The sequence below is a fragment of the Vidua chalybeata genome, chromosome 2 (genome assembly GCF_026979565.1).
Source record: "Vidua chalybeata isolate OUT-0048 chromosome 2, bVidCha1 merged haplotype, whole genome shotgun sequence".
NCBI classification, from domain to species: Eukaryota; Metazoa; Chordata; class Aves; order Passeriformes; family Viduidae; genus Vidua; species Vidua chalybeata.
The window spans coordinates 97,273,263-97,297,757 of record NC_071531.1 but is presented as its reverse complement, the minus strand read 5'-3'; the positions used below and the strand labels follow the sequence as shown (position 1 = coordinate 97,297,757).

The 24,495-nt window shown below is 44.0% G+C and overlaps 2 protein-coding genes across 3 annotated transcripts in view; one reads left to right on the top strand and one right to left on the bottom strand.

Annotated features, from left to right (window-relative positions):
- THSD1 (thrombospondin type 1 domain containing 1) overlaps nt 1–7,405 on the top strand; it is a 29,816-nt gene extending 22,411 nt beyond the window's left edge. For both annotated transcript variants that reach the window (XM_053935521.1, XM_053935522.1), the window contains exon 5: nt 1,993–7,405. In XM_053935521.1, the coding sequence (XP_053791496.1) occupies nt 1,993–3,368 (1,376 nt within the window). In that variant the 3' untranslated portion in view covers nt 3,369–7,405. The remainder of the gene's footprint in view (nt 1–1,992) is intronic.
- Nucleotides 7,383–15,904, bottom strand: LOC128784190 (fibrinogen-like protein 1). The gene is made up of 8 exons (XM_053935523.1): nt 15,828–15,904; nt 14,469–14,553; nt 13,543–13,753; nt 12,311–12,470; nt 11,221–11,318; nt 11,053–11,141; nt 9,440–9,630; nt 7,383–8,513 (listed from the first exon to the last, which is right to left on the bottom strand). Exons 2-8 carry the CDS (start codon nt 14,541–14,543, stop codon nt 8,324–8,326), a joined length of 1,014 nt encoding a protein of 337 aa, XP_053791498.1. The 5' UTR covers nt 14,544–14,553; nt 15,828–15,904; the 3' UTR covers nt 7,383–8,323.
- Nucleotides 15,905–24,495: the final 8,591 nt, after the last annotated feature.

Here is a 24,495-nt window from a genome sequence, read left to right as displayed (position 1 = left end):
GTGTAGGGGCCAATGAGGTGCAGGGAGAAGTGAACCATAGGGACCCAGTCCTGTTTGGAACCTCTCAGTTCCTTGCTGTTAGCTGTGTACCCAAAAACAATGCAGCACAGTGTGCATTACAAACATGAGCAAACAAGACTGAGAGAAGGATGAGAAATGAATTAATTGCTCTGCTGCTCCGCTACAGTGGTGCTGAATAGAGCAAATGCTGGCCCTGCCTGCTTCCCTGAGGTCAGCTTGTTCACTCCCCGCTCAGGTGTTCAGAGCAGCAGTACTCTGGGCTCTGGCACGGGGCATTGGACTGAATGCAAATTTTAGAGATCTTCCTATAAGATTCAGCAGGCAGTGGTCTTGTTCTTTAAGTTGGTTTCAAGATCTCAGAGTGACACAAAGCTCAAAGTTAATCCAATGGCAGGGTTTTTTAGAGAACTTGGGATTGTTAGGTATCCCTGAAATAGGGAAGTGGATCTCCTTCCCAGCCCAGCACCCTGCATGTCAGTTCTGTAGTAGCCCAAGACCTTCTGCCTATGTTCATCAGTGCATTTGTGCATCCTGCCCACCTAACAGCTGCACTACCAGCTTGCTGTTGAGTGTGTGTTCTCCTGAATTATGGGAAGTACATGGTGTCCAGTTCTTGTTATTCTGCAGTCACATTTCCTATTCCTGGACAGTCACTGTGGTGCAGGCAGGAGCACCTGCCAAGTCTTACAGCTGGCTGTCTGTCAGTCTGATGGAAGGCTTTGGGTTCTGGATAAAACTAGAGACTAGAGCAGGGTTGTTCAGTGGTTTCGTTGGAGCTCACGCCTTTACAGCCAGCTCTTGTCAACTGCAACTAACCAGCCTTATCCTCCAACAAAATCTTCCTGGCTGTAGGGAGCTGATGTCTGACCAGAACAAAAGAATTTGGGCAGTGGTAACAGATACTAAAATTAGCGACTGGACCAATTAATCCACTTTTGACCATGCTGTATTCTGCTCAAGATTGCCCCTGAAATACCTGGGACCTCATTAAAAAAAAAAAAAGAACTATTAATTTGTCATTGTTTCAGCCATCTGTAATGTGGTGGAATAGGCAAGTGAGAGGTTTAAACAGGGCTTTGGACAGCTCTGAGATTGTCACATTACAGGTTAGAATCAGAATATCTCAAATTGGAAGTGGCCCAAAAGGATCATAGAGTCCAACTCCCTGCTCCCCCAGGACTACTAAAGCTAAACCATATGACTGAGAGCATCATCCAGACAGTCAGTCTATGAATTCTGGCTATGATGACTTCCCTAGGGATCCTGTCCCAGTGACTAATTATCCTCTCAGTAAAGAAAGGTTTGCAGAGTATTTTTCCCCGTTCAAAGTCCCATCTCCAGTCCACAACAGAAGGGTATCAATAGTAGAATGCTGGAGAAAGAGCAATGGCACTTTCAGTTGAAAGCTTGCTGTGGCATAGGAAAGTTTTGTCCTCTGGGACTGTGGCACCAGACAGTGGTAGAAGCATCCTCAGAGGACTGCTTAGAAAAGTTACATTGCCTCTCCTGATGCTGCCTCTCTCTTCAAATTCATTTCAATTCTCACACCCACTTAAGCTCTCCTAAAAATAATTTTAAAGTGATACCTGAAGTGCTAGCCTGGGTTGAAATATTTTTACCCCCTTTATGTCACTTTTCAACAGGAAATCTAAATGTACTTCATAAAGAAAGGCAAACAGATTTCCTTCATTTTACAGGTATTCAGTAATACCTTATGGAAATGGCAGAACAGGAAAAAGATAATGATTACATTTAAAAGGTCTGTGGAGCCTTGTTTTAAAGTAAGTATATGTTCATGCCTGTTTGAAGTCGTCAAGTAGTAAGTCATATCCAATGAGCAAATTTTAATGGCAGACAACTTCCTGTACTGTATTAATGGCTTCTTTTCCTTAGTAGTGAAGTATCCATCCTCAAATACCAAAATGCTGCTGCCAGTGCAACTCTGACAGATGTGTGTGCTCTTTCTTACAGCTGTCCAGCTTCCTACCCCACCTTCTGTTGAGCCAGGAGAGGACCAGAAAGCAAATAATATCGTTACCATCACAGGTATCTCGCTATGCTTGTTCATCATCTTTGCCACTGTTCTTATCACCCTCTGGAGGAAGCTCTGCAGAGCTCAGAAGTGCAGCACTGCTGTCCGACGAAACTCCGTCCATTCCCCCGGCTTCCGGAAAAACTCAGATGAGGAGAACATTTGCCAAGGCAGCAAGCAACGGGACAGCTTTGCCGAAGGAGGGGACGCCCCTGTTAACATTCCCCTAACCTATAGGCGAAGCCTCCAATTTGCCCAAGAAGATGATGCCTCTGGAAATGAAAACTTTCAGCCAAATGCCCAAAAAATAATCCCTCCAATTTTCAGCTATCGCCTGGCACAGCAGCAGCTGAAAGAGATGAAGAAGAAAGGCCTGACGGAGACCACGAAGGTGTACCATGTCTCTCAGAATCCTCTCACGGACACCGTTCTTGGTGCCACCACGATGCTTCCCCTGAGCGGGGAAAACCAAGAGGAGGCAGCGGCAAACAAATTTCGGATCAAATCTCCATTTCTGGACCAGCCAACCAGTCAGCCCAAGTTCCTGGGAGAAGGCTCTCACCCTAGGCTGGATTTTCCATTCTCACAGGCCAATCCTGCAATGAGCCCTACCCAAACCTTGGTAAGAAGAGGTCATTTCAAGCACCAGGATAACAGAGTGGACTTGCCTGAGAGGGGCTGTCACAGAAACTCGCAGTTCAGAAGAACAGCCAGTTTCCATGAAACTAAAAAGGCCAGGCCTTTCAGAGAGAGAAGCATGTCCACACTCACACCCCGACAGACTCCTCTCTACAACTCCAGGACCAGGACATGGGACCAGGGTCTGGAGGACAGGACACGGCCAAAATCGAGAAACGCTAATCCAGCTTGTGAAAAGCTGGATCAGCCCCACAGCACTGTGCTGGGCTGTGAACCACAGGGCCACGGCGCAAAGCCCCACCACAGGGCAGGTCCCCCGGTGAGGAAGCTGGACCTGATCACAGACCGCCAGCCTGCCGGTCAGGAGAAGGCAGCTGAGAAGCCTGAGCCCGGCCGAAGTAAGAGAGGCCCTTCACCTAACCCCAAAGGGGCATGGCGGAAAGAAACCGGCCCAAATGGCAAAGATAATTCCCAGAGAGGTCTAAGCATCAGCCCTGCCCAGTATCGAAGGGACAAGTGCCAGAGCTTCCCCGTGGACCCTGAGTTTGCCTTTTATGACAATTCTACTTTTGGCTTAACAGAGGCGGAGCAGCAGATGATTGACCTCCCTGGGTATTTTGGTTCAAATGAAGAAGATGAAACAAGTACTCTGAGCATTGAGAAGCTGGTGATCTGAGTGACTCATTGCAGCCCTGCAGGAGTGGCGTGCGTGGGAGAGGATCTGCGGGATCGGTTGGCTTCTGGTGAAAGAAAGAGCAGGAGTCACGTTACCTCCACACACAGTGGCAGGGAGTAATGCCTCAGGTCTGGCTTGTGGGAACATATTCCGTTCTAATTACTGGAAAGTGCTTTCATATAATTATTTTTTGTATGTATGTGTGTACAAGACACACAAAGTACCCTGGGAAAGAACATGTTAGTTAAGGTGTGGTATTGGATAAGGAATATCCAATAGATTTTATTGTGTACAGCAGTCATGTTTTGTGCATCATACATGATGAGTGCCACTGACATTTCCCAACTTGTCAACTGTGTACTGGTAGACTGTGATATACTGAAGCATCCACTGTCCAGCATCCTCAACCATCTGCCCTGATTAGTGAATCATTTCCCATCTAGAAAACACAAAGCTCAATCTGTGGGCAGTTTTCATCATTTTTCTGATAGTTATCAGTGAACTGCATTGATTTGTAATTATTGCTGAAATAACTCATATGGTGGGGGGTTTTTAGTTGGTTATATGAAAGTGCAAACAATTGATGCTGAGCACTTGAATGAATTTTAAATTGTGGAGACATTTTCATCATTCAGGACTTTGATATTTTCTTACTGTCAATATTTATATCAAGAAAACAATGCACAAATATTTGCAGGAAATTAGTACAAAAGGCATGCTACAGGGAGGGCAAAGAAAACAGATGATCAGATTTTAGTCCTCGCAGAAATGTTACCGCAGCATGTTACCTGTAAAAAGCAGTGAGAGAACTGTTGAATTATGCATCCTTTCCATAGTCATCCTTTCCTTTATTAAAATTTTTAAATGTAAATACATGGACAATAATACTACTGCGGCAAGCTCAAAATAAATTATGAACAAAACCAGCAAACAACAAGATTATTTGATTAATACCTGTTCTGGGAACAAAAAATTAAAATGGCTTGACAATATCTGGTGATTTTAGAAGAATTTAAAAGATTAGGAGAATCTTTTAGAATCATTTACATTGGAAAGACATCTAAAATAATTAAGTCCAACCATTAACGTAACACCACTGTGTTTACCACTAAACCATATCCCTTAACTGCCACATCCACACACCTTTTGAACACTTTCAAGGACAGTGATTCCACTGCTTCCCTGGGATGCCTGTTCCAATGCCTGACTACTCTTTCAGTGAATAAATTTTCCCTCATATAAAATCTAAATCTCCTCTGGCATAACTTGAGGCCATTTCCTCTGATCCTGTCACTTTTTACCTGGGAGAAGGGGCCAACCAACCCCCATGATGGGCTTTTTTGTCGTGTTTTAAAACCAGACATCACAAATTTGCCATTAGATTCTGCTGTAAGTATTCAGAGTTGAGTTGGAACTCCAATTAACAGCAGAAGCAGAGCTCAGGCCTTTGTGAATGACTAAAACTTTTCTTGCCATTTGTTAGGATAAACGTCTCTCTGGGGATGTTGCAAAGACCAGGGGATTGCTAGTGAGCAGAAACAAGAAAAGAAAAGAGGAGATGCTGCCCATGGAAGTTGGTGTAAGAGAAGAAAGGTTTAGGCAGTGGACTATTGGTCTTAGACCAACTCTCCCCTTAAGGAGCCCAACCCTACATGCCCTTTAACCTGCCTTGTGGGTGTGAAAGCAAAATTAGCATGTGTTCTATTGTCATGAAGTAGGCTGCTGTCTTTCTCAAAACTGGCTTTCTGAGCAGAGAGAGAGATTTCTCAATCCCACACTTCTTCCTCCCCCCACTCCCCCACAAACCAACAGCAATTTTAAACAAGGAGCAGCATTGCTGTGTGTAAGCTGCCAGTTTCCGATGGCACCCCGCTGCAGTGTCCAAAGCTTGCACAGGTAGCTTGACAGGCACACGGTGTTACCTGCTGTGACAACACAGGAGAAGCAAGCTTCAGCATTTGGCCACCAGAGTCAAATCTGGCTGTTTGAATGGCCTTTCTGATGGGTAATGTTTTGTAGCTGCTCCTGGAGTGAGGGATCCGACTCACTGGGTGATATGAGCTCCTTCGTTCCTGGGAGCCATGCCAAGATGCCAGTGTTCAGCCCTTGGCCCAGCGTGGTGTTGGTACTAGCGATGCGTTCCCATGAACTGTCAGCTTGAAAAGCTGCTTAAAGCGTTCAAGAACATGTTCATGCTTGAAGAGTTATCCAAAGGCAATCAAATGTAATGAGTCTTTAAATTGACTTAAATGAGCTGGAAGTCAGACCTCTGAAACAATTGCTGCTCAGATTACTTACCCTGCCTGTACTAAGGTAAGGTCTGTGGTGTGAAGTACCTTCTCCCTGAAGCAGTGATCCATTATCATTGGAGCTGCAGTGCTGCAGTATCTGTTTAAGCTTTGTTGAGCCTCTCAGCATGGGAGAGAGACCCTGGAGAAATGGGAGATCAAATGTGCAGTGCAGCAACATTCAGCAAGCATCCCCCTAAGCTTCAGCGGGAGGGATTGGAGCTTGGCGGTAGCCCTTAGAGCCAGTAAATACTCAGCTAGTGGCATTCTACCCTGTTTATTAAGATTCAAGGCAGTTCTGAAATGCTTCCTGGGGTTTGCTGTGGGATTTGCAGTCTCCTGCACAAAGCCCTCCGACCCTTGCATCTCAGAGGGAGTTTGCCACAGGAGGGCAGAGAAGGGGTAACATTGCTCTAAATCAGATGGTGCTTTCTGCAAAGTTGTCCCAGTGCTGTCTTATGCATTAGATGTACTTAGGTACATTTTACATCAAAGGCAGCAGGGCGCACCCCTTTCCTCCCAGCTTGTCATACCTTGGCCTCCCTTTCTCTCTCAGAGACAAGAAGAACACCGTAACATTGATGCCTGCCCCTCCATACTGACACACAGGGAAGCAGGCTCCATAGTCTGGACTTTGCATTGCTCATTGCTCACTCCCTGGGGAACTGGACTGGGTGCTGGTTGTCTGATTAAGCCCTGCTGACTTCATCTCCAGCTTGATATTCCATTATCAGATGGGTTACCAGATGCTTAATGAACTGCCAGACCACAAATACTCTCCCCTAAGTGCTGTAGTTTCCACAATCTTTGCTCTACTTCCTTAGCTCTCTACTGAAGAATGGGATTGAGCATGAACTGCCAGAAGGCATGAACTTATTTCACTCACATTTCTGTCTGTCTTCTACCTAGACAAAAATTATCCTTTCTGCCCTCAGTACTGCATCACGGGCCATGCAGTTACAATGTGTCCTTATGTCCCAAACATGCAGTTACAACCTTACACTAAGATTTTACCATATCAAAATACAGAAGCAGTGATTGGAAGGGAAAGAGTAAGTGCTGCCTTTTTGCAGCCCTTTTTGCACATGGGCAATCTCATTTCAGCCATGTTGGTGAAAATTTAACTCCACATGAGCATGCTTGAGAAGAGGGCAGGGGGGCAATCTAGCCAAGGGCACAGGCTCTAGGAGCATAGCTCCCTGGATTGCTGCCCATTACACTGGGAGGTTCGTGTTTGCAGTCACTGGGATGTCTAGGAAGTAGAGGAACCAAACCAAGTTTTAAACTGAACCTTCACCTCAGGCCTCTGCATTGTCTCTGGGACAGCTTGAGCCATGAAAATCAAAGTTACCTTGCAGACCCTTTCAACTACCCAGGACAACAGGTGAAAAAGCACCAGAGCCAACACTGAAAGAATACATTTCTCATATTATGAGCTTTCCAAGATTTTGATCCAGATTTCTGTTCACATTCCTATTGTTGAAAACCAGATAAAAAGTATCAAGTACTACTCAGATGGTTTTATTTCACTCTTTATTGGTATGTATACAAATTACAGTATGTATGGATATAAAAGCAAGTAAATGGAAAAGGAATACCAGTTTAAAAATTATTATAAATCAGAAAAAAAGGAAACAGACTTATTCTACAGTATGGTAGTTAAATTATTTGCATCAAGCTGATACTGCTGTTCATTTTTAACTGTTGTTATTAACAGCTGTAGAAAATAAATTTTCAGTATTCAATTTCTTTCAGTCATTGTGTTGCTCTTTAATTTCACCCAGTGAGACAATGATGAAAACAGTGTGCCTTGTGATTCAACCACTTTCTGATTCCCCTTCACTAATGCAAAGTGATCTGATAAATTACAGGAGAATGTACAGAAGAATCGTGACTGCATTTTAGGAACTCCTAGGAATATCTGTGCTCACCTTAATTTTAGTAAAATCTGCATTATTTTATTCTGGCGCTTAAGTCTGGTTGGCAGGATTGTCTTTTAACGTCTTGTGGTATACTCTAGCAGTGGATCTGCAGCAGGAAGCTATTGGAATGGAACTCACACTGTCCATATTGTGGGTGTTTACTTTGAAGCAGCATTAGTCTGGATGCATATTAGCCATTGAAGCATGTCCATCCACAGGTTTGGTTTCACATGCTCCAGGAGCACTCTGCAACTGAAGTGTGGCAAGAACCATAGGGAAAGTTGCTTAAAAATATTCTCCTGATGCAGAACAAAGCACTAACGAAGGCACACCAAATGAAGTCCAATTCCCCATCCCCTTGTTCTTTCTATCCTGATGTTCTCATAATTGAAACACTGATGGTAAAAATCAAGATGAGAAAGGTTTAGACTTGGAAAAGTATAGACTGATTAAAGGGCATACTTGATCCTTCGAAGTCCAGAGAACTTTCAATAAAATTCTCCAACAAAGTCTTGAAAACTGCTGAAAAAGAAAACTCTGTTTATCCCATGACTGCGATCCATATTTTTATTAAATTGTTGTCTGGCTGTGCTCAAACAACTCGTGCTGCTAGCTTCAGGTAGCAGAAGCAGGTGCAACTCCAGCTATCAATGCAGGTTTAGCGACTGGCAGCAGCAGAGCAGTGGCTATCAGCTTACACCATTCTTTTCAGCCTGTGCTTTTTCTCTTTCCAAAGCAGCAGGTTTCAGCTGCCCTGACTGTTCTCACCATCTCCGCTCTCTCTGTCGATAAAGAATGGAGCCCTGATTTTCATGGCTGAATATTTCAGTGAGTACCACATCCCGTGCCATGTAGACCAAACCAAGCCATCATCATGGGGTCCACTGTACCTCCCTCTTTTGTAGTATTGCCCATTGAGGTTTACTGCATGGCACCTTAGAAAAAATGTAGGAAAGACAAAAAGGGAATTCTGTTTAGCATGAGAAGATATTGCATCATTGCAGTGAAGTACCATTCTCACAAAACATATATCTAGATATACCAGGGTGGGATGGACTAAGTGGTTAAGGCTTTTAGTGGAACACAGGAATATGTGGGTCATCCTAAAGCAGACACCTACACTGGTCAGATGATTCAGCCTGTTGACTCCATCAGGTGTATTAACTAGGGGCATTAGAACTGCATGGCCTGAACAATGGGATGTAGTGCCATTTGGTACGCTCTAGCTCAAGTGTAGGCAGCTCCATATTGACACCTAAAAATGCAGATGTTTTTTCATTGAGGTAAATCCTGCTATTGATGTACATTTTTGTAGCTCCACTGATTTCAATTGTTATGCGATGAGAATCTGGCATAAGAGGCTCATCCTGCACTAAAGCAGAGAAAATCTGAGAGTGTTAACATCCCAGTTTCCAGGGCTGTTAAACATGAGTCCTTATCCATTGATGTGTGGCATATGCCCAAACAGCAAATATACCATCATAACTGTTTTGGGGTAGCTCTGCCCCAAAACAGTTATGGGAAATGTCCTTCATACACACTTCACCTTACCATGGTTACAGTTGTTCTTCACTGGAGTATAACACAAAGCACTTTCAGCTCTTTTCATTCCAGATCATTGTCCCCTGAGCATTTGTTCTAACCCATTTTCTTAAAGTGAATTCAACTTACCTGCTTTGTTGTAATAAAAGTAGTAAATTGTTTTCCTTTGAGGATCTGTAGGTCTAAACATCTTAAGTTTGGCTGTGTGAGGTGGCAAGTGCACACAGCAACCTCCAGCTGCTGTAAGGCAGGCAAGTCCTCTCAGCTGTGTAGCCACCCACAACCTACCCATCCAAGAGGAATCAGTTGTTTTCCATACCTGTTAAACCACCAGCCACCCTTGTTTTCTGATGCACAGTTGCCTGCCAGGAATTGATCGTGATCCTTATCAAATGTGGTGAACTGCATCCCTCTGTGAGAAGCTGACCACTGATCTTCAAAGTTGCTTCCACCAGACAGAGCGTCACCAGCATTACCAGAATAGATGCCAAACCATAACCTGTAATTTTCCTACAAGAATATGTGAAACATTTATTTGATATCCATTCTTTCTGCCTTTTCTCACAGTTTTGAGGTCAAATTAGCTCTGGACATTTCATCCACTGTCAAATGCATGACTGTTGAAGTCAAGGGTGACTTGACTCCATGCTTTACTGATCCTAGTGTAGATCAATGCAGCATTTAAACTTCCAGAAGGGATTGCTGCTGCTGCTACAAAGGGTTCCAGGTTTATTGTCATTCAACAACCATTTAATACACTTTACAGCAAGATGGAAAGCTCTTTCTAGATAATCAAGAACAACTTAGCAGAAAACTGCCAAGTGTCAAGTAATTTCCTTCATAAAGAGGTCAGTTTTTCAGCTAGAATAAATGATTAGGCATTTTGCTCTTCCAAGAACTAGAAGCCATCTGATTTCTATGGTCTGGTCCTGGTAGGAGTATTTAGAATAATAGCTCCATTGTGCACAGCTAACAGGTCTAAGAGATATTTGATATTAAGTGGATAGTTACATTTGTGTTGTGGGCTTTCTACTGTCAAAATTGTCCTAATTTCTTTATGAAAAATGGTAGTAAGGTATTAAAATGCAGCTGTTCAAACGTTTCAAAAGAAACCTCTAATTGCAAACTGAGCATAATGTGCACATTTCTGGAGCAGTGATGGAGTTGGAACTAGGACTGGTCCGTGCAGTATCCTTGGTGAGTTGGAACGAGGACTAGTCCGTGCAGTATCCTTGGTTATTTGGGCTACTTACATGTGGTGTTCAGGTAGGCAAGTCTGCAAAGAACAGTACTTGTATGGAGCTGGACTCTGTCTACAGCTAGAAAGCACAACATAAGAATACAGGATGTGTCTGTCTCTGGGCTTTCTGTGTCTGTAGCAGTAGGTACAGTGCTACAGGTACCTCTCTTCAAGACAGGAACTTACAACTGCTCTTCAAAACTTTGATTAGAATTCCCTGGTTTATTTTAAAACAAAGTTGAGAGGATTTGCTCTGGCACTTGCCTTTTATGTGACGGTCTGCAACACTCTCTTAGAAAGCAGGAGAACAGAGTTCCATTTAGTTGCAGAGGTTCAAACCCTAAGGGTCTTTTCACTCACAGAAGACTTTTAATCATGAGGCCAGAGGCAAATACATGTGGGAATCCCTCTGCCCTGTGGCAGGGAACTGCCCTCTGTTCAGCAGCAGAGTTAGCAAGAGGGCACAAATATGTGATACTGTCACCCACTGACCTGGGCACTCAGTTGTAAGGAAAAAGCCCCAAGTCTGTGTCCCTGATCCCAGGGCTGTTTGTCAGTCAGACAAACTAGGAAGCCCAGGAAACCAGAGCAGAGCTGTAGATAAAATCCTGATACTGGTCTGATGCTGCATATGCAGCTGCCCCACCCTCACAGACCAAAGCAAGAAAATCACTGCTCTCTCCATTTCTTACCTGCTCATTTGCAAGCTGGAAATTTTCATAGATTGCATAACGTCTTTCCCCATGCCAGTCCATCAGGTCAATCTTTAATGAGTTCTCTCCTAAACATAAAGTTGTGTCATGTTAGATGAATACCTAATGCAAATTAGAAAGAAATCTATGGAGAAAAAATACTTGGACCTCTAGCAAGCAGGTCATGGATGTGGTCATTGCCCAGCCAGTATTCATCATTCTTGTCCTGAAATTTCCCAAATCCCAGTTTGTAATCATCCCATTTCCTGCAGAGAGATATAAATTTCATCATGGGAGGGGATTAGATAGTTTGTGACACTTGAGCATGGTAACAAGTAAAACTTCACCTGTATCTCTAGATACTGTTTTCTAAAAGTATCTGGCTCATCTAGAAGTAAACACAACTCACAGCTTACCTTTTCCCCTGCTAAACCTGTGCACACACATATATGGGGATCAAACCTTCAAACTGCCAAAAAAAAACCCCAAACCCTGTGTTTATTCTCTCTGTTATGTTGTTATTATGGATATTCATTCTGCCTGACCTACATACTAGTCAATGCTCCTCTTCAGGATGTTTTTATTTCACCTGAACTACCATGGCTAGATAGCTACCAGTCTCTGGGCAAGCTGGCTTAGAGTCACTTGAGGTAGCTTTGCAATGCACTGCATAGACTTTAGAAGGCATTAGATATGCCCTGAAATTGTGTGTGCCCTGATAGTGAATTAACCTTCATGGGGACATTTCTTCTGCACAGTGCTACCAGAGCATCTCTCCTCCTGTAAATTTCAGTATGAAAGTCACCTCTCTGGGATTTTGCATAGGAAAAGGACAATCTAGTTTGGCCTTTTTTAGAATTATCTGAATATGATAATAAATGTTACAACATGCTGAACATAATTCCTCATATCAGAACAGATCTGTTCAACAGGTCTCAGTCTCTGCAGTGGTAGCAGATACCTGCCAATTTGGAGCCTTTGAAGTCTTCAATAATGATAAAATATGCATTCAAATGCAGAGAACCCATGGAAAAGAAAGTATAGATCCATTTTGAAAATGGTTCCTTCCTGCCAATAGCTACCACCTAATGCTAAATGATCATCACTAATATAATATATAGTCTTATATATATACATCACTAATATATAGTCTTGCATATCCTGCTTCTCAAGGGTGGGGTTTTGCCCGGCAGCAGGACAGGGATAGGAGCTGGTGGATTGACCGCAAGCCCTGTTGATGCAAGAACAAGGCACCCACCTGTTGAAATTCTCCTTGCCGTTACTCCGCCGCTGAATGACAGTCCAGCCCCCACCATCAGACATGTCACAGAATGCCAGGAAAGGCTCCTGGTCTGCTCTGGGCCTGATCCGGTAGTAGCCACTTGTGGTGCTCTTCCGGCCATACACTGCAGAGCAATCTGGGCAGAAAGGTATCAGTTTGTTAAATGGGCTGGGGGCAAAGCCAGGGGCTATGTGCCACCAAGAGAGGATGTCACTGAGAGGCTGTGAGGGACAAGGACAGCTGGCCAGCCTGTGCATAGCTTTGCAAGCCTGGTAAAATCAAAGGAAATGGTGCAGCAATATAGTAGCTACACCAGTTTGCAAACTGCTAGCCTGACAAAGAGCTTTAAGGCTTGAGAGCCTTTGCAGCCATGCCCTCTGAGGGAATAATGCCCAAATCCTTGGTGAAATGCAGGACAGCTGCAGCTTAGCCTGGGGCTATATCATGAAAGCCTGGAACTGAAACTTTATTTGTCAGCAAGATATTTCCAGGGAACCTAATTTCCATGTGGAAGATAAAGTACCCTCAGCTGATAAGATCAGGGAACAATATTTCTAAAATAATAGGCTAAGCTCCTGTGTCCAGCTCTATCAGGGCTGTATTAGGAGAGAGCCTTTCAGGAACTCAGTGCTTCACACTTTCAATGTAATGCCCAAAGGCTAAAATCTTGGCCACAGGCAATGATGTCATTTATGACCATGTTCTCAAAGTAACACCAAGGGACAAAGTATGCATGCCTGTTCCTGTTTTGTGCCACAGAAGTAATGAGGGAGCTGAGGAACAGGGAGGCTTGGCTCATCCAAACAGCTGCAGCTGAGCCAGGTACTCTGGGCTCCCCTAAATCACTCAGGGAATATGGGCTCTTCAAGAACAGGACCCATCTCTTCCTAAAGCAGATGCCTAAAGTAAATCTGATGGAAAACACGAAAGGTGATTGTTCTTCTCTGCAGATAAGAAGCCCTGCTGAAGATGTCCATTTTGTACCTGGGTAATAGCTGCCTACAGCTGGGATAAGTGATTCTAGCCCCAAGGGATATCTTATCGTGTCAGGGCAACGACATCCCATGTATCTGTATCTCCTTCCCATGTATCTGTAGTTTAAATCACAATCCACTTTAAAAATTTAAAACTATTAGCAGAAGTAAAATATGACACATGGGACATTGCAGGGAGAAAGAAACATTGTGGCACACTACTGCAAACTGTACCTTGGTCATACACTATCAAATTTCCACTGGTTGTGGGTAAAAGCGTCTCCCGCTGCACGCTTCTGTTGCCTGAGAACAGTTCACTTTTCGTTCTGTGGTAAGTGTTCTCCAGTATGTCCTTCAGCTGCAATTCATATAAGTAAAGCAAGTCTTGAAGATGTTTTAACTTTTGTCTTAATTTATTGTTGTCTAGGAGGCAGATATCTTTGTCCTATGGAGAAAATAAAAGAAAACCCCCCACACTTCAGTCAGTGGTAAGGAGAGACAAAAGAGAAAGGAGTATCTGTCTCTTCTTGACCCTAGTATGTCACATTGCCTATGCGGATCAACATGATTTCATGGTGATCTCTTCTTAAGATGTCCAAATCTTGCATAGCATCAGCTGTTTAATTGAATCCAGTGGAAAAGGGGTTTCTGCAATGACCTTGGCATTGATCAGAGCATGCCAGAATATTATTAGATGCACAAAAAATTACTTTGGACAAAAATAATTTGTCTTGACCCCCACTTGGTGAGCTTAAGAGGAAAGTTTGCAAACTATGAAAGTGCTCAGGTTGATAAGAGAGGGAAAACTTGGCTCTTGCACTGCAGATGGGCAAAACCAGCAAGGTTCCAGAATTAGCTTTGTGTAAAACTGAAAAAGAGCTGATATTTTGGCTATAAAAATACATTTTTTAAAAAGAATTTTTTGTTGTTATTTTTTTGAATTCTTAGTAACGTCAGTTCAATCTCCCAGACAGCTGCACAGCTCTTAATGCTATGAAAATCCTGTATTATCAGGATGACATTCCTTTAGCTGCAAGCAGATGCCTTTTTGCTCTGCTCTTACAGGTCTCCATCCCTCTTGTGGGGGAGTATTCATCTCTGCATGACTGGGAATGGTGAATCATTGAGAGAGTGTACAGACATGGCTAAAAGATACACACCGAAAACCTGGGTGCAGGTGAGCCAAAGCTGACCAGGAGAAGGAGCAGCAGCAACCAGCGCATCATCACACTCATTTCTTATCACCTGAAAAGAGGCATTGACAGGCTGTAATGGAAGCTTTTTTAGTTCCTCTCACAACTTAATCCTCCCTCACACGTATGTTTAATTCCCCAGAAGATGCTGCAGGATTTATTAAGGAGGTTGCTTGAAACTACAGGCAGGACAAAATCAGGGTAACATGTATATTAAGGAGAAGCTAAAGCACCAGTGCAGTATGCTGACAGGGATAAAGGCTCAGGTCTGCTCCTGATTCCCCACAGAAATAAATACTCTGTGTGACTTTCCAGCAACCTCTGTATCTCCTCCCAGGTATTCACACAGGAAGTTGCTCAGCAATCATGTCTCCTTGAGGACTTTTCATCAAAATCCCACAGAGTTTATTCAGTTCAAACTTCTCGAAGTGGAATTAAGAGGAATTTTCCTCCTAGTTAAGTGATTGTAGACATTTCCTTCCTCATCCTTGGAGTGGTCTGTGAGGATGGGATTACTTTGGAGGCCAAGTCACACATGTGACAGAGTGGACATGAGATAGATTTTCCTTGGATTTCAGGCAAAAGATGTCTACTGACAATCTGCTCCAACACACAGAAGTGTTTTTGATTGGAGAGTCTTAGCTAGAAAATATGCTGACTGCCACTGGGAACATACAGCTGAATGTGAGTGAACAGTACAAATTGTTCTCAGTGTGCTTGCATGGTACTTAAAAAAAAAACAAAATCAGAAAGAAAAAAAAATCCAAAAAATAGGCTAAACCCAACTCCCTCGCTTCACATCTGGAAGTGCTGCACAAACTTGGCTCCCCAGCTCTGTGCTCTGAGTGATGTGCTTTGTTTCTGCTATGGCTCTATCAGCATAGCAGCCCTGCAGCAGCTGATACTAGAGCTGCTTCCAAACCACCAAAGCTGCTGCAACAGAGGAGCCCTCTGCCAAGATGGGCAGGCAGGGCTCAAAGCAAGCCAAGGGAAGAAGAGCTCCACAGAAGTTGCCCATAAAAGATGGCATGCAGGTAGATGCCCCAGTCTCTGGCAATTTTTCAGTTCATAGAGAGAAGAGTTCAACATTGCAGCAGGGGAACCCTGTGAGCCCAGGACCACTGTTGCTGTTCACACCACCCCACAGTGGCTGCAGCACTGGTGCTGAGGTCAGATTTGGACCCCAGGCAGTGCCCATGGGTGATGGCAAAAAGCTGCCAGGAAGGGTGGGATGAGTGACAGCTCCTGGAAACCAGACAGTGCAGAGCAGAGAGAAAGAAAGCAACTCCATCCACACCTTTACCAAGACACATGAAATGCACCTACCTGTAACTTGCCTTTCTTCAGACCTCCTTCCGGGAAGATTATCTCTGCAAAAGAAAGTGATCATAAACCTGGCTGCATTTCAAGAGGTTGATGAGATTTTCCTCTCCAGATGACCTACATCAAGGGTACAGATGAAGAATGTTTCACAGCACTAGGCAGTTTCACAGAAAAGGTACTCCCAATTCCTTGTGTGAAAGAGTTACCCAAACCCCAAGTTTTCTATTGTTACCCAGTACTCATCTTGCTGCTTCTCAGTGAGAGTAAACAACAGGAGGCTTCTATCAGCAGTGTTCTCTAAAGGAGAGGGGAGAGGGGCTCTGCTGCTTGTGTACTACTACCTACCTTGACTAGGAAGCTCAACCAGACAGACTTTGAGTGTTTATGTGAATCACTCAGACGAATGCTCCCTGTGGGAGTTTCGGCTCATGTTTTAACCCAGCCAGGATAATTTCAGTGAGTCCTGCAAGGTGGAAATAACACAGCTTTTCCATTCAGCATTCCTTTTGCTGTTTAATCTGTTTTATAAGAGCACAGCTGTAATGCCAAAGAAGCTCTGCAAATCTGAAGCAAGAAGCAAATGTGGGAGTATTAAGCAAGACTTACTGTTAGACTGAAATCTCAAGAGGGTTGTGTAACTCTCCTGTGAGCTGGATTATTAGATTTGCTAGTTTACACAAACAAGGACATTTGTGGAAAAGAGAAAAAAATACAAAACCAAACAGATGGGTGCCTCCCTTTGCATTATGGCCAAGTAATTACAGATTATTTTAAAGAAAATAGCAGGAATGTTACATTTTACAGAGCTTTGTTCAGAGGAGAGACGATGGACACAAAAGACAAGGCACATAAACCCATGGTAAATGTCTGTACTGCTCTTCAGGAAAGCAGGACTATCCAGCTACTACCAGCTACAGCACTGCTGTTTATTCCTTTAAAACTGCATTCCTCTTCTCCCACAAGAACCCTGATTCATTCCACTGCCAAAGGATTATGTAAGCAGTGCTTTTTTCTCACTTGTTTTCTAGCCCCAGTTTAAGACTGGTTTTGACAGCTATGAAATTAAGTGAGTGAAATGTTTCCTCTTCTCCCTAGTGGTACTTGGCCCTTTTTTTCTGCCCCTTTGGCCAGGAACTGCAGCTGGCAGCAGGGTGCTCAGGTACCATGCACTGGAGCACAGGGAGGCTGCACATCATCCCCTGGGGCTTTCACCAGCAGCAGCAACTCTTTCTCAGCTGGACCCATCCAAACAGCACTCAACATGCTGCGCAACAATTTATGCTCTTGTCTAAAAGGTGGCCAAAAATCTCATTGGCCTATGAGCATCTCCTGATCCCAGGTGGGATCAGAAACAGGGTTAAGGCTGTGGTGTCAGTGTTGGAGTCGTGGTGTGGGTAGCACAGTCAATGCCTGCAGCTGTCTGCAGGGCCATATGATTAGGGAGCATCAGGACTCATAGCATTGAGTTCTGCTGGTCCCAGGGCAGAAGGGAGCAGTGAAACTGCAGAGCTAGTGAAACCTACATGTGTGCTCTGTCACTGCAGCTTTGCAGGAACAGGACTCAATCTCCAACCCTCGTTCAGTGGCTGCCAAAACATCTCTCAGAGCCAAGGCATCTGGAGCACTCTCATGCTGCCTCTAGGCCTCCACCAGTGTTTGCCTCAGCAACATCTGCATGTGAAAATCCCACTCAGCTGGAACATGGTTCTTGCATATCTGTTTCATTATTAACTTATATTACCAGGCTAGAGAAAGCTTTAGGAATATCTGAAGCACAAGAGAGGGGTTGCCATGAGGTTGAGTTCACATGAGGGGAGTCTAGCAGGAGAGTGTCTTCAGGTACTGCTCCACTGGCTCTGAGCTAAAATAATCAAGTCATGGTAAAGAATGGGGACACTGTGTGATCAGCAATGTTTCCTCACAAATGTTGAAATCTCTAGGCAATGTGACAATAAATGCTGGGGTTTTTTTGGGGTTTTTTTTTTGTTTTGTTTTGTTTTGTTTTTTTCCTGGAATACATATGCTTCACAAATATTCTGGAATGCAAATTCCTGTTTAGTTACTTGGAAGGAGATTAGATTCCCTTTTCTTAAGATAGTCAGTGACCTTGTCAGCAAAAAATAACAGTCTAATTAACTAAAAACGTTCCTACCTTGCTGTCCTCCACCTTCCTTCCAGCAAAAGTATCTAGGTGCTGAAAAAACTATTATTCACACATTAAATGCAATACCAGCACACGCAAACTGGTGGATAAATGTGACTGAAGAGCATGGCTCTGGGGTAGCTCTTGATATTCCTACAGTGATGGGGGAAAAATGGCCTGGAAAGAAGACAGGAACATGACACCTTCAGAGCCTAAAGGAACATCACTGCAGCTGGAAGATAGTAGTGGCATCTCAAAACTCTCCCAAGACCAGTTTCTTGTTGGTTGTTTGTTCTTAAAGGGGAAAGGCAAGAAATAAGGCAGACTGCTCCAGGATCCAAAGGAGGTGGAGAGACCTGAGGATTTCACAGCAAGAGTCTGACTGCCTGCCTGTGCTCTAGGAAAATACAGGGTAGTCTGGACCCAGCTCAAAGACACAGATTACTTGCAGTGAGTCCAGGTGCTCTATTAATTTGCAATTTTTTATACTTTCCTATCACATCCCACCTTCCGTGAACACCCTGCTCACTGGGAGAGACTGCAGAGCAGGCTCCTTTGCAGGCACTGCAGGTGTGGAGGTACCTACCAGGGGCTTGCACGCCCTTGATGTTTGAGCTAGTGTATATCTCTGCAGGAAACTGAGCTGCCAGGTTTTTTAAAACAAAGTTAATAAATGAGATCTGAAACATTTATTGAAATATCTGAAATATTTATTGTTTTTTAATCTAACAATAAAAGGTTTCATCAAAAGTAAGATAAAATTAAAAGACCAGGATGACATCAGCCACCATAGTTTCAACCTATGAAATAACCGAAACTGGCATTTGCGCATGAAAAGTCTGTGGTTGGTAAGCCAGGAGTAACCACAGAAATCTGTGTACAAAGAAGCAGCAATGGTGGCAGACCATGAAACATGCTAGATCTGGATATTTTGATAACGTTCAAAGAGCAAATACATAATTCAGTTTAACTAATGAGTCTGCATGCAGCCTGTGAGTATCTAATGGGTTGACACAACAAATGTAATTATTTTGTAAGTTCCTGAGGGCAAGCGCAGGTCTCAGCAATCCCATGTCAGGAATAGCTGTACCAAAGGGAATTAATCACAAGACCAGAGGGAGTATGTGGATTCCACGATCTTCTACCTACTTCAGGTCAAAGAACTTCCCTGACCTAATTCTCTCCCATTTGAACTGGAATGTCCCTTTGAGAAAAAGACATTTTGCTGTAAAATATTTAGTGCAGAAGAACCAGTCATAAACCTTAGCGTGTTCTTCCACTTGTTAATTACTCACATTGTTGTTTTTTCTGCCCTGAGTCTGAATCTTCCAAGTCTCATCCTGCAGCCTTTTAATTTCATGATGCCTTACTCTGAGAAGGGGAAGAGCCTTCTGCTGCCAAAAGCCTTTTTCCCTGCTAAAGGCTAGGTCCAAACACAGAAACTGTGTGCTTGCTCCTGGCTGGGAATCCAAACCTCCATTATCTGCTTTGGCTGTGGGTGTGTGTGCAGGAAACCCTGCAGGGTCATGGAGCGAGGGGCTGCTTGGAGCTTTTCCTAGGCAGGGCTGAGGAACATGGCACAAGCACATCACACTCGTGAGTAGGGCACTCAGCTGGCATGGAGAGGAAAGGCAGGAACAAGTTCTGCTCCTGGAGAGATTTCATTCAGGGCAGTTTAATGTAGAACAAGTACATAGAGGTGAGAAGAGCTGTGGGTGGTGTGTGACAGGGTGTGGTGGAGGTGGTCTCGCTGGGCCACCATGTTGAGGGGGCTTCAGGAACTGCAATATTCTGCCTAGATTTGGGAGCCTGATCTGCCTTAGGCAGGGACAAGCAGCAGAGATACGTGCTCAGGACAGGAGCAGAACTGCAGGTTCTGGAGGGATCTCTGCAGCCCAACAGAGAAGTGCCATATCAATTTAACTGACTCAAAGGTTAAGCAATTGCTGAAGAAATATCTTTGTAGTCGTAAATGTTGATGGTGCGAGTCTGTTTACACCCCTTCTGGGGCACCTTGTCCTTTTTCCAGATTCAGCCATGTCTGACTGTGATTAAGTCACTCACATTAAGAGCCATATAAAGAGCTCAGGCAATATTTCCAAAATTTTTCCTGCTTGTGGATCCAAGGAGCTCACTTTCATCACAGAGCTACATGCCACAGTCATCTTTCACTGGCTAATCCCTGCTGTTGCTCCAGGACTTTTCAGTGTTACCTGACTTCCTCTGTCACTGATGCTCCAAGTCTGACCTACATGGTGTTACCCAGTGCAGTCAGGATGACTGTGATTCACAACACCTGAGAAGTTAGTCCAGAAATGCCTGCTCGCTTTTTGACATGTGCACACACAGGCCATGCAGGTGGCAGCTGCCTTGCTGGGAGTTAGAGGGACTGTAAGCAGACCTAGAATGTTTTTAACACATGTTGATGGTCCTTCAGGTACCGAGGGTACCAAACATCATCCTGAGGTCTTGTGTTCTGAGATTGACAGTGGATATAAGTCACAATTTACTCAGTGCCAGGCAATTGTTCTTATTCTATCTGACCATGGTTACAACTTCTGTGTCAGCTGCAAACTTCATCACTCAGGATTTTATCCAGGCCATGGTTTAAAACAAAACAACAAAACATTAAACAATGCAAGACAACACCCAAACCCTGCAGAATCTCTCAGGAAAATAATTGCTTAAGGATGGTTTTCTTTTAGTTATTTTAGGACTAGTGTGCTGCACCTACATCACTGTGAAACATTGATTGAACCTTTTTAATCAAAGTTATTTTCTAGCCAGTCAGTTGCTTAGAGAAGCAACAAAATACTTTTATTTTAGCAGTAAAACTTGCAGTCTTCTTTTAGAAATATCTTTGACACAATTATTTTCCCTAATTGCATGTTGATTTACAATTATTATTAGTTTTATTACTATTGCTTCTACTATTAAGCTTCTTTAATATTTTATTAGTTGAAACCCTCTGCTCTCACTTCTCAGGGAGCAGAGCCAAGATGGCAAACTATGACCATCAGGTCATCTGATCTACCTGTTTTTAATGGCAGAGAATTCATTTTTTACCCACTTATCTGCATATTTCTGCTATCTCAAGACTTAATAAAAATGTAATTATTTTTCTTGCCTGTCTTAAAAGAATCAGATAGAGAAGAGCAATACCTACCAATTTTAATATCTGTCAAGTTAAGAGATTCTGTTTACCACCTTCTCTGTTATTTTCGGAATGCAAAGTATGTCATCACCCCTCTGAGAAATGCATACTTAATCCTGCTCTTTAGCCAGTACGCAACTGGATTATTTACTCAACATTTAAATCTTTTTTGATAATTCAGCTATTTTACACTGATGAAAAATTGTCAGAGGATCAGAACTGAATTCTCAAGGGTTATTAAATATCAGTATCATGACTTAACCAGCAAAATATAATGAAAAGTATTTACAAGTCTTGAATTTAAAAAACATAACACTTTCAATGCTTCCTTTTTACTTTTGGCTTTATGAACTTTGGATTTTGTTCCTATGGTTTTCTCTACCAGGTGAGAGATAGAAATTTAATTTTATTAGTAAAAAGATGGTGTTTTTATTTTAGTCATCTGAGTCCAGAAGTTAGGGTCTTAAGAAAATAGATCAACCACCAGGAAACTCATGAAACTCATGAAACTCAGTATCACTGGCAATGCAGCATCTATCTATGTGATGAAAACTGGGAAGAGCTGTTCTTCCTTTTAAAATGCACCTTTACCTGGCTGGCCCTGGAATTCAGGCCGGGTACCAAACTGGAAGTCTCCCACCTTCAGCCCCTCCTTTGGCTGGTTTTTACAGGTTGTCTGGTGAGAAGTCTACTTCAATACCTAAACTGCCTTCACACCTTGGTGCTTCCAGAGCCCAGGACAGGGGAAACTAGACTTCTGTATTTCTACACTGTTCCCTGATGTGGGCCTCCCCCCACCACTTCCACCGTGAAGGTGCTCCAGAGGTATAAACTCCTGCTGAGAGTAACTCACAGGATCCTCACCCAGTCCACGGGATCAAGCCTGTCCTAAGTAACCTGCACTGTAGGTGCATGAGAGAAACACAGTCCCCAGTCGTGGTATAACCAGAGATGTTTATTAAAAGTGTACATAACTTTTATAATATTTTCACCATCGTGTTAGAATAACTCGAATAAGCCTGGATAGCCAATAGTATAATTATCAATAAGCTTGTTAACCAATAATATTCATGATCAATTCCCTAATAGCAACATCAGACACTTCTCTCAAAGATAAATGCTTATATAATAGTTCTTTCTACAAACCACTGAGCACCTGCTACTTGTTATATTTTTTAAAAATTTGTTACATCTTTCCTGCCTTAACTGAATACCCTTTTCTTTCTAACTAAATGCTCTTTGTTCTATCAATTACAAGTTCCCTTTTTTTTCTTTCCCTACACTGCACATGTAATTTTTATTTTATAACTAAGGGAAAATTAATTGAATGTTTCTTATCATCATCCAACTTAGTTTCCATCCTTGTTTAGCTGCTTCTCAAATACATAATTATCTGAATATACCTAACATACTTAGCACCAACCTAATGAAGTTTAACAAAGACAAGTTGTCAGAGTCTACGCAGGGGCTGGGTCCTGGTCCACGGCAAGTTGAACATGAGCCAGCAGTGCCCTGGCAGCCAGGAGGGCCCTCCTTGTCCTGGGGTGCATCAGGCACAGCATTGCCAGCTGGGCAAGGGAGGGGATTGTCCCATTCTGCTCTGCACTGAGGCTGCCTCACCTCGAGTGCTGGGGGCAGTTCTGGGTGCCACAATAAAAATAAGACATTAAGCTGATAGAGAGTGTTCAAAGGAGGGCAAGGAAGATGGTGAAGGTCCTTGAGGGGAAGCCGTATGAGGAGTGGCTGAGATCACTTGGTCTGTTCAGCCTGGAGGAGACTGAGGGGAGACCACAATGCTGTCTACAGGTTCCTCATGAAGGGGAGGGGCAGGCTCTGATCTCTGCTCTGTGATGCCCAGTGAGAGGATCTGAGGGAATGATCTGAAGGTGTCTGAGGAGGTCTAGGCTAGATATTGGAAAATGGTTTTTACACCCAGGGGGTGGTTGGGCGCTGGACAGGCTCCCCAGGGAAGTGGTCACAGCACTAAGCCTGACAGAGCCCAAGAAATGTGTGAACAACACTCTCAGGATTCTTGAAGTGTCAGGAGTGGGACAGCAGTTGGACTTTGATGATCCTTGTGGATCCTTCCAACTCCAGATATTCTGTGATTCTATGTTTCTCTTACTTGCTACCAGTGTCAGTACTAGATATTTATGTATTTATACATATGCATATTTGAACGGAAAACTTTCTCTTTAGTCTAGTGCTCAGAAATGTTCCCTATTCTCAGCATTCACCTTAAGTATTTTATTTCTTTTGGGCAGGGAGCATCCAGACAGGCTCCTGCCATCAGTTACCGCATCTCTCCTGCCAAGCCCGAGCAGCCCAGGCAGCAGCCGCTAAAAGCTCGCTTTGGGCTCCCTCTGGTGCCGGCCGTCCTGCAGAAAGCCTCCCCAGCGCAATTCTGGCCTCAGCAGCTAGAGCAGCACTGCTGTAGCGTGGGATGCCCAGGGACTGCTCCTCACTTGGTTGTTGGTACGAGGTAGGCGTGAAGCCTCTGCAAAGCACAGGGTTACACATCACATTCTGGAGGCTCCGATTCTGCGAAAACCTAAGTGCTCGATGCCGTGTGAAAATCCAGTGCTCTGCCCTGGATGATGGCAAGAGCTGCTACAGGCTGTGGGGGACTGGCTGGCCTGCAGCCCCTGCCCATCCTGCACTGGCCCTGCCTCGAGTGCAGCCTCACAAAGCTGTCAAGCCATGGGAAAGGCATTGAGAGGCATCAAACCACAGCAGCAGAAAAGTTTACAAAAACTGCGAGGCTGGGACTCGGAAGCAGATGGTGGGGCTGGCTGGGGTCTGGTGGGTTGGGGGCAGTGTGGCCCCACACAGAACTACAGAATCAACTAGAAAAGATTTGGAAAGTCTTGGAAAATACTTCAGCAATCACTGAGCCCAACCTGTGTTTGAACACCTCCATGTCGATTAGACAATGGCACTATGGTCCCATGCCCAGTCTTTCCTTGAACACCACCAGGGACGGTGAACCCACCAACTCCCTAGGCAGCCTGTTCCAGTGTCTAATAACTCCTTCTGTGAAGAGTTTCTTCTTAACGTCCAACCTAAACCTCCCCGCAACAGAGTGTATCTTCTTGTCCTGTCCCTATTTACCTGGGAGAAGAGGCTGAACTCCACCTGACTCCACCCTCCTTCCAGGCAGTTACAGAGCGATGTCTCTCTCCCCTGAGCTCCTGCCCTTCCGGCTAAATGTCCCCAGGTGCACTCAACTGCACCTTGTAGGACTTGTGCTCCAGACCCATCACTACCTCTGTTGCCTTCTCTGGACACACTCCAGCACCACAGAGTCCTTCCTGAAATAAGGGATTGGCCAGAATTGGACACACTACGGGAGGTGTGGCCTAACTAGTGCTGCA